General features: G+C 32.0%; 1 protein-coding gene across 1 annotated transcript; it reads left to right on the forward strand.

The window, feature by feature from the left end:
- Window positions 1-2,094: 2,094 nt before the first annotated feature.
- LOC128233675 (phosphatidylcholine transfer protein-like) lies at window positions 2,095-9,921 on the forward strand. The gene is made up of 6 exons (XM_052947471.1): window positions 2,095-2,400; window positions 3,031-3,148; window positions 4,787-4,866; window positions 5,367-5,538; window positions 6,876-6,943; window positions 8,212-9,921. Exons 1-6 carry the CDS (start codon window positions 2,248-2,250, stop codon window positions 8,299-8,301), a joined length of 681 nt encoding a protein of 226 aa, XP_052803431.1. The 5' UTR covers window positions 2,095-2,247; the 3' UTR covers window positions 8,302-9,921.
- The last annotated feature ends 807 nt before the right edge of the window (window positions 9,922-10,728 follow it).

Here is a 10,728-nt window from a genome sequence, read left to right on the forward strand (position 1 = left end):
AAAAGTGGTGGCGCTGTTGCCCTAGTGGTGGCGCTATCGAGTATGTTTTGCGCTTGAAGTAATATAAAATGTAAACGCTTTTGGAATTAATACAACAGTTGCTATGTTTATCATTCATTGAACATTATGCTGGTTATGCATACTACTTGCGGAAACAAAACTCTACGCGAACTACCTTAACCTTACTGAAAACTATTTCGAAAACAAATGGCTAGGTGCTGTTAATTTTACCATATAACTATTAAGTATCTATCTTAATTTTGAATAAGAGTGTCACTTTAATAAAACTTAAGTATTGTTCTGTGTAAAAATTGGCTTTAAATGAATAATAAGTTCTAAGCTTGCTAGTTTCAGACAAGAATTTTCTGAAATGTTGTTTAAACAACGATACACGTTTTTGTTTTACAATATTGTGCAAAAGTTTATAATACAGAGATGTATGTGGTATTTGAAGATACTTCGGTAGAAATTGAAAACTAGATACCTAGCTATTTTTACGATTTTCAAAAAGTAAATTACTTCTTGCAAAAACACTGTAAAAAAAACTATTTGTATCGGTAGATAACAATCTATAAAAAAATACTTGACGATACTAATGACTGACTATATCAATAAACAATGGAAATGCCCTATATCACCAACAACTGCAGCATGTGTTGCCTTTTTGTGAACACCTAGTATATATTTTAAGAATTTTAGGTGGAGCATTTCACATGGCATGTCACTAAGTACTATATCTGAAGATATCAAAATCAGTCTTTTTAGCCTTTGAAGACGTTGTATTTATGGAAACCCATATTTCACTTGCATATAAAACAACAGGTTTGACAGTATGATAAAAATATATATACTTGTTTTAATATGGGTTAAAGTTGCATTTTTTTATGTATTTTGATATAAGCTTTCAATGCTCTTTTATAAAGGTCATTTTGACAGTTTGAAAATGTTCCCGAAAAAGAAAATAGAATTCCTTAATATTTATATGTTGTAACATGTTTTATTTCACAATCTTTATACAAAATAATTGGTAGATGATATGCGTCCACTTTTGCAAAATGTAATTATATAATATTAGTTTTATTCAGATTGACTGATAGTCCGTATTTATCACTGTATTGTGAAAGTTTGTTAAGGCAACTTTGTAATCCTTGTTTACTATTTGATAACAATACAAGGTCATCTGCATACAGTAAACAGCTAAATTTACAGTTTTTTAAGAGTTACTTGGTCGTCTGCTGTACCAAAACACTGTGGTAGGTTGTTAAGATAATATACGCGTAAAAATTATATAAACGAACATGGTGGTACATTGCCGAAGGTTAAACTATATTGTAAAAATATTATTTTATTGTAATTGAATCATGGTCAAAACATAAAAAAAATATTGTAATTATGATATTTGATCTGCATTTTTGTATATCATAAAATAACCGCATCGCGCGATTTTGGGCCTTCGGACATCCTATGTAAATCAATTTCTTCCCGACTTCTTTCTCTCTAAGGTTTGTCATTGGTGCATCATTTTCTCGACAATTTATGACCATTGGTTAACTCATGTTTCCATGGCAACCATGGATTTTGTCCCGACATATTTTGACTGGGTTGATAGTCTGTGTTTAAAACGGCCAAATGTATTAAAAATACAAAAATGATTCATTATTTTTATCTTAATTTATGTTCTTTAAAGATTCTGTGATAAGAAAATAATTTAAATCATCAGCTAGTTTTAATGTTGATACAATAATTTTGCACGTAATTTGAATAATGCACTTTCGTTACGACGTCATTTGAATGACGTCAAATTTAGCATTCAAAATGCGCAATACATGGTCTCACTTGTAAACACGTAACTTACGCAATTTAAGTGATATCATCATGAAATTCTCAGAATATCTTCCTGAAATACCATGCCATTCAAATACCTTAAAACATTGTAATAGTGAAAATATGTCCGAAGGCCCTAAATCGCGCGACGCGGCTCATTTGATCATGACATTTATACTATCATATACATAACTTCATAACTTCATAGAGTCTATCCAAATGCAAAACTACCCTTTGCTTGTCTAATGCGCATGTCCCTTAGAAGCGGAAGTAAACAAACTTTGACAGATCCAAAACATGTGAATTCGTGTCAGGGTTTAATCAAAGAAGGCGTGACAAACAAGAATTAAAACGTTACTGATAGTTACCAAATTTTCATTTAAAATCAGAACTACACAGGTATCACTCCTGGTCAAGCTAAAAATGGAAGGTCAGTCAGTTTTTCCTAGTGGGTTTTGTGCGTTCAAAGATTCTGATTTCCTGGATGCTTGCAAGGAGCTAGATAACCCACAAATAGAGGGATGGGAGTTTTTCACCAGCTCACATGGCGTCACAATCTACAGGATGTACAATGAGGTAAGAATTTTCATCGACACAAAATGAATAAGGAATCTGCGACGAAGTTCCATCATGGCACTGTTTCATCATATATTTTTTATTCAGAGTTGGTCAAGCACTTATAGAGTTTTGTTCACATATTAAATGATGCCAAAATTGTGTTCATTTATTTTAAAATAAGTTGGATCAGTCCCTTTATTGTTGTGAATCAAGCTTTTATGTTGAGAAAAAGTACACGCATCATTGTGAACCAAAGTAAATACATATTGTTCAGCAATGTCAAGATTTTATTTCACAGAGTTGTGTATATGTACCAAAGGTAATGCACATCATGTAACCAACTCAACCATATTCAACAGTGACAATACCATGATCCAGCAACCTTTCTTCATCTGTATTCCCCTCAGATTCGGAATTTGGTCGATAGTATCTTGCTGCAGTTCAAAGCGATATGCCTGTATGTTTAACACACATATTCTAGATTTGGGCAAATGTATGAAAAGTATATAACTTCAAGACCTCTTCCGTCCAGTTGGAATTTGAGCTTTCGCATGATGCACATTCTTTTAAGGGCTTTACTTCTAATGTACTCTAAGTGATTAGAAGGATCAACATCAGTGCAAAAGAGTTATGTAACTTGTCTTTCAGACATCAGGCCTATATGAATACAAGATCTATGGAGTCCTGGATGATGTGAATCCTGAAGTATGTGCAGAGGTCTACATGGATCTGGAATATCGTAAAACCTGGGATACATATGCTAAAGGTAAAAGTCTACATATATAATGGCTAGAACAATTTTGAAGTCATAAACATTTGATTTCTGTATTCACTAGACTGAACAATTCAGGATTATACCCTTTATTGTAGTGTTGTGACGATGATCGATTATAATCGACAATTGATCGGAAATACCTATGTCTGCGACAATCAATAGTGAAATTTGAACAATTTTAGAAACAAGGGACGTAACGGCTACCGACTAATTCACTTATTTCTTGTTAATTCTAGTTTATGTTGAAATATTAAGGTTTTACTATGTTAAGTTATGTACTCATATTCTTATCAAGTTCATAAGTCACTACAGAAACTTATTACAATTTTTCTTTGTAATTTAACTGCTATTAAAGGATTGGTTCTCAACTTTTCATGTTTGTGGTTAAAAAGTGATTTTTAAAACATGATACCGTCTTCTTCAAACCTTTTAAGAATTTATTTTTCTCAGTTTTCTGAAAGAAACAGGAACTGTTCTTGTAAAACATATAGAATATTCAACTGCTTGTTGTACTTGTTACTGACTGATTATTCAAATGAAATTAATATCTTTTTTTGTGTTTATTTTACACATGTATACAATACTAAATGTAAGACAAAAATTAGAGCCTGTGGTCTCATGTTCTGTTATACCTGTAGTAACTTGTAAACACTAAACGATAGTCGCGTTCTGAATAAACAATGTAATCTATATAAAGAAATCTACAAACAATATTGTAAGGGAACATTGGTGCTTAAAATTGGTGCATGCACTGTATCTGTATGCCTTAAAAATGATGACCAAAGATAATTAAATAATAATTAAATCGATTAATAATCGATCATTGATCGGTTTCATAAACTGATTATCGATAGTATTTTTTCTGTCCGATTCCCAACACTACTTTATTGTTTGTTTTACTGTTGGAAGGTTTGAGGGTATGCAAGTAAATCTGATGAAGTGTACAAGGGTTAGGGATGAAAGCGAAAAGGTTCTATCTTCTTTATTTAATGTCACTTAGAACCTTTTCGCATTCACCCCTGTCATGTACTAGTGCTTCTTTGGAGATTTTTCAAGTGTGCCCTCCTACGCTCATACAGCATGAACACACACAAAAATGTGAGAAATCCTTATATTAAAATTTTGAATGGTATCTCATCTCTTGATAAATTTAAACAAGGCTATCGACACTATGGTTTTATAAAATAATAGCAGATAATTGTTATATCGTATAAAATTGCCTTAAAGACATAACGCTAATGCAGTTGTAACACAATACTGAAATATGTTTTTTTATAACTCTTCATGATTCATGATCAGGGTCAATTGTCATTTTTTCTCTACACTGTTCATATCTAGAAGTAGGATTGTACTGGTCCCAGATTGTATTAAATAGTCTCTAGATGAACGTAAATATTATCCGTTTGTATTTTGTACAAATGAACATTGTTGAAACTTGATATGAAATGAAGTTATTGTTATAAAAAGAATTGTTATATATTTCCACAGCAATATATATCCTTGACCACTCTGTTTTGAAAGGTCATAGAATTGAGTCATATTCCGTCTTGAATAGGTATTTTCATAACTTTATACCAAAGACTTACATGTATATGTGTATGGCTATAATGAGCTTGCCTTGTATTCCAGAGCTGAATGAGACCGAGGCTGATGGGAAGAAGGTGATCTACTGGAACGTGAACTTCCCCTGGCCAATGTGGAACAGAGATGTATCCTTTGGTTCAGCTGCCTCTATGTTTTTTTTTGTATATTTGTCAAACATTGATGGAAATGTTCATTGACTTTAGGAGTAACTTTTATCAAACATTAAAACAGAACTGCATGACAACAGTCAGACAAAAATAATGTTAAAATCATTGTTATGATATCATTATTAGCATTATAAAGAGTGAGCGTAAGTAATTTCTAACAAGCTCAGTCTTTTGTCTGGTTTGGTAGTTGTATTTTTATTTGTATTCGTATAAAATGCAACAGTCTGTTAGAAATATTTGAGATATCAAGTAGGAAAAGACGTCTTATGATGTACTAGCAGATTAAAAAAAACATGAATGCAAAACTATACCAGTTTGATAATACCCCAAGAAATACTATTTTGAAAGATAACATAATTCTGAAATTTTTCAGACAAATTTTGTATAAGACAGAGTTTCATTTTTTGCAAATATATAAAATAATCATCTTTAATATCACCTTCCTTAACTCAGCACAGTATGTATACGCTCGCACATTACGTGAGATGGATTACAACGGTAATAAAGTGTGGGTAGTCCTTGCACGCAGTGAGAATGTTCCATCAATACCAGAGAAGAGTGGGGTTATAAGGGTGGATGACTACCTACAGAGCTGTGTCCTCACTACAGATGGCAAAGTGGGATCAAAAGGTAGGGATTATAAGTATCTATCATGTGTTTCTGGTAAGGATAGAAAAATCTGACCCGAGGGCACGTGCGAAAGCCGGTAACAAGGCTTGCTGAGTTACCGGTCACGCAGCGTGCCCGAGGGTCGGATTTTTCGATCCGGAACGGAAAAAAATGATTGATATTTTTTCTTGCATACCTAAAATTATGAATTTGTGGAAAAATGACGTAGAAAAAATGAACTTTTGTACAATTACATCAAAAAGCGTGTGTGACGTTGTTTACTGACGTCATAGAGCGCAGTAATTTTAAATAACTGAAAATAGCGTTTTTTACGATGAATTATTTTTGATTTTAATTAAAAGTCTTGCAAACATATATATTTGATTGCGCTTTATTGAAATGGCATACTATGTCTTTCATAAACCATACTGAAATAAGAAGTGGCGCGTTGTTGCGCGTGACTCATCTTACATATGTAAGATGGGTTTTTCCAGCACTGGTCACATGACCGGAAACACACGTCCAAGAAAAGCTTAGCTGTAGAGCTGTTTTTTTTGTATATGAATGCTGAATTTTATTTGATTTCTTGGGTAGAAACCAGTACTAGAGCCTGGACCCTGTAAGATCTTATTCGTTAACCTTCCGCTGCTTCGGAGTGCTTGGGTACAATTGTAATGTTATGGGCAGATTCTACTAAAAACGGTGTGACGCCTAGAAAGTTATGATATTAAGACTTACAATCTTTATTGAAAGGGGGCCCTCAAGTGCATAAAACCTTTTTAATATGTTTTCTAAGAACATGAATTATGCTTTTGAGTGTTCCTGCATGGCATTTATAGAACACATTATAAATGGGCACAAAATATAGTAGGTTGATGCCAATTTTTATTTTTTTATTTTAATGCATACTGTAAGTTCTACTCATTTGATTTTTAATAGTCAAAACAAAAAACATAAGATTTGTGTAAGCTTTGTGAAGGTTTTTAACCGAGGCATTTTTGGCCACATTCCTATTAATAAAAAAATAACAATTATAAAAGCTAATATTTTTTTAACTGTACACAAATCATATGCATTTTACTCTTTTGTTCATTACAGTCATATGAGGAAAAAATGCCTAAAAATAAAAATTCAAAATACTTTGTGAATCAACCTATATTGTGCCCTTAAAAAACTAATAAACTGTACTGATAAAATGCAACTAATTGTTACTCATATTTAACTTGGCATCAAGGGGAAACTGATATTGAGAGTAATTTTATCAAGGTGACATTTGATTTTTGCTATGTTATTTATATATTAATATGCATTTAATTAAACATACATATTTCATGCATGACAATGTGATTGTATTTCAGCATACATGAGATATTATGACAACCCAAAAGGTGCCATTCCCACATGGTTGATCAACTGGGGAGCCAAGGTAAAATTGATACTTATTTTTGTTATTTGCACAGCCCAGTGCCAACTTAATTTGTTAAGAAGACTTAAAAAAATGCAAACTGTCTTAGTGTTAAGCGTCAAATGCCTCTATACTAGCCAGCCCGCAAGCTACCAATTAATCGACTTAATAAAACAAAAAAATATCTAAATGGAATATTAACAAGTAAATATAAATACTATCAGCCAATATGTTTGTCCATTGACAAAGGCATGAACATTAACACTTTAATACATTCATACAGTAATAGCCAGATTTTTTGTCCTGTATTATTGTGAAATACAATTTTTCACTTTCTCACTAAACAAGAATTCTTCGATACTAGTTTCTATTAATAACTGCTATCTTTTTACAGTCCAAAGACTAAGTGTTATTCAGATCATCCGTTGAGCACTAACAATAAAAAAATTTGATGTTCATTTCTTTCAGATGATGATAATATTGCTATATTTATGGAAGTACATCACTATATTGAATGTACCGTACACTAATCGTTGCCATAACACTCCACAGTAAGCAGAAAGAACACACCACTTGTAGTTTATCTTACCGTTAGTTCTCCACCCGACCCCTCACCAATTTTCTTTCTTACATTTTTTTCTCACAACATTTCTTTCATTACAGCCTTGCTCCACAAAGTGAATTTGGGGCTATATAGGAATCACTTGTTTTTCTCATTCATGGTCAGATTTTAAAATTATTTGGCAGAAGTGACCACCATACTATGAGGATGTGTTGCGCACAAGACACATGCCCCAACCTCCAAGTCAAGGTCACAGCAACCTTCTGAACTTAGGATGATTTTGTGTATGTTGGTCCCTCCTGTTTTTGTCCAGTCCATATCTTTCTCATTCATGGTCGGATTTTATTATTTATTTTATTCTGTCAGTTCTGTAGCATTCCATAGTTAATTAGAAAGCCCTGTTCTCATAGATATAGACAACATTATTTCGTATTCCTGTGCATACTATCATATGAAATATGACATTTGTTTCATAGCTTTTGTGACAACATAATTACTTATCTGATTACATGTATGTGAAGTTTTAGGAAAGACCTGTAACCGATGTTGGTAAAAGTTGTGACACAATCCCTTTGCATGTCCTATATATGAACTTAAATGATGTTAAATCACACTGTTTCTCTGCTGTTATTGTTATCATATACATGTATTGTGTAAACATTTTATATCCATGGAATAAAATATAATTAAACCAAATATTAATCAACCCCTGTCATTTTCTTTGCAGACTGGTGTACCAGAGTTCCTGTCGATTATGCAAAAAGCCTGTCGCGGATATCCAGAATATCAGAGTAAAAAACAGTCCCAGTCCAGCTAGCATGAAATTCCACTTATTAAGATATCTAATGTATAAATCATAGATTTTTGTTTTATCAAGCCATAAACCATAATGGTAAATTATGATGTGTGGTGTCCCCATATAATTTCAGTAAAGCTTGTTTGTAATACCTTTCATTTGGTATAATTTTTAAATATTTTTTCTCTACTCTTGAAATCCTTTCAAATGTTACCAAATAATACGGGGTCACCAGTCATCCAAACTTCACATAATAATAATTGTACATCGAATACCTTAAAAGAAACATGACACAAAGCTATTCTTGTTTGTGCATTTCTACATTTTAACATGTATTTATTGAAGTATGAAATTTTAGTACGAGTTGTACAATTCATTTTCCCTGATGCAATAATTACCTCATTATTTTTTGACAAGTTTTTACTTTTATATTGTCCAAGCCTCAATGATATATCAACCTCATAAGATAATGATATTGATTTTTATTTTAACGATGCATTAGTCATATTTTAAGCTGTTTGAAGTGATACTTAATTCTGTCAACCATATGATACATGTCGAGGGCTCAACGCAACACTATTGTAACTCATTTTTTCAAATTTTACAGGAGGTTGAAAAAACTTCACAATTTTTTTTATTATACATATTTTGTAAGAGTCTTAGTATATTTGTCTTTGAAAGTAGAATCAATTTATTAATCCAAATAGAAATTTGAATTATAATGTTGTGTTTTTATTATATTTGAATAAATATTAGTTACAATACTGTTGCCTCTGAAAATGAGAAAATATCATTTAATTTTTCAACGCAACACTATTGTAACTGAAGTTGCAATAGTGTTGCATTATCTTTTTTTACCAGTTATTTACAATTTGCAGAGCAACACAATGATATTTTTGTTTTGTTTTTAAGTTGTACCTACATATTAATTTAAAACATATAGCTTAAAACACATTTAATTCCTCATAGTTCTTTGTAGTTTTTAATAAGAGTATTATATAGTTGCCTTTTAAATTCAATTCATAAAAAAGGCACAAATAGTTAACTTGAATCTTAATGCGCTGTGTACTGTACTGTGGCTTGTATAAGGCGACACTAAATTGATGTTTCTTTCATTTTTTTAATCAGTTCAAATAGAAGACATTTTTTAACATACTAATAAAACTGCTTTCCTACGATTGTCGAATAAAATCAGGCTTAAATGTTTTTGTGTGTGTTCTTTGTAAGGGTATAACCTTTAACAACATTTAATAAGTTTGAAATTGCACTCTTAGGGCATTATTGTTAAACATTTTCATTCCGAGTATCCATTATTTGGGACAAACTATGTTTGCTTGCAGTTTTAAACATGATTTAGAAAGTGTAATCTTTATTTTTATTTTGCCCTCTGGCTCAAAACAAATTTGTGTAGCCTTGCAATTACATTTATTTGCAAGTCTATGCAGCGTAACTTTATTACACGATTCACGTCAGATTTGAATCTGAACTTATATAATAATGTATATTACTGTGATTGTTAAATTACCATATGTTGTTATATTAATAGTTATTCATCCATTATTTAGTTTAATTTACAATGTAAATTTGATTCTTGTGTTCAAGCTTTGTAAAAAGTCTTGTAAATTTACTGTGATAATAAAAGTGTAACATTGCAATATGATTGTTTCTCAAGTACCTGAACAGTTTTCACACCCTGCACACACTCAATCTTCCATACTGGCCCTAAGATTGATCATCCCAAGTTCATTATAGCTTAACCAAATATAGCTTTGAACATATTCAAAGTAATTTTCATATAAAAGGTTCATGGCATTCTGTCTTATTTCTGTCTTATGACCAAACTGGGCTTTGACATTATCTGCCCACAGACACTCTCACCAAGTTTCAAGATGATGGGCTAATAAATATGTAGGTTATAGTCTGCAGGAGACATAAATCTATATTGCAATGGAAAAGGGGAACAACTCTGGTGTTACTAGGGTGATCAATCTCACCATCAAACTTGACTGAGATATGGTGCCAATAAACAAGTTTCATCAGGATTGATTATTAAGCGAGTCTGTAAAAATAGTTTAAAGTAAAAAGGGCATAACTCTCATGTTTCTGGGGTGAGCCACCGGAAATTCAAACTTGACCTAGACATTGTTACCATTAACAATGTCACCAAGTTTCACCATAATTGGCTAATCAATATGTAAATTAAAGTTAAAAACCTTATATTTTTTATGTAAAAGGGACATTACTCTGGAGTTATTAGGACAATTTATCCAACAATCGACCTTGACCAAGATATTATGCCTACCATCAATGTCACCAAGTTTCATCATCATAGACTACTCAAGTTCTTGCATTGCCTGCACATGGTTTAGCTGATGCTGCCAACACCGCCACAGTCGCTAAATAAATGGAATACTTAAATGTTGCCTTTTCAGGTGTCACAATAATAAA

Source organism: Mya arenaria, chromosome 5 (genome assembly GCF_026914265.1).
Source record: "Mya arenaria isolate MELC-2E11 chromosome 5, ASM2691426v1".
Taxonomy (NCBI): domain Eukaryota; kingdom Metazoa; phylum Mollusca; class Bivalvia; order Myida; family Myidae; genus Mya; species Mya arenaria.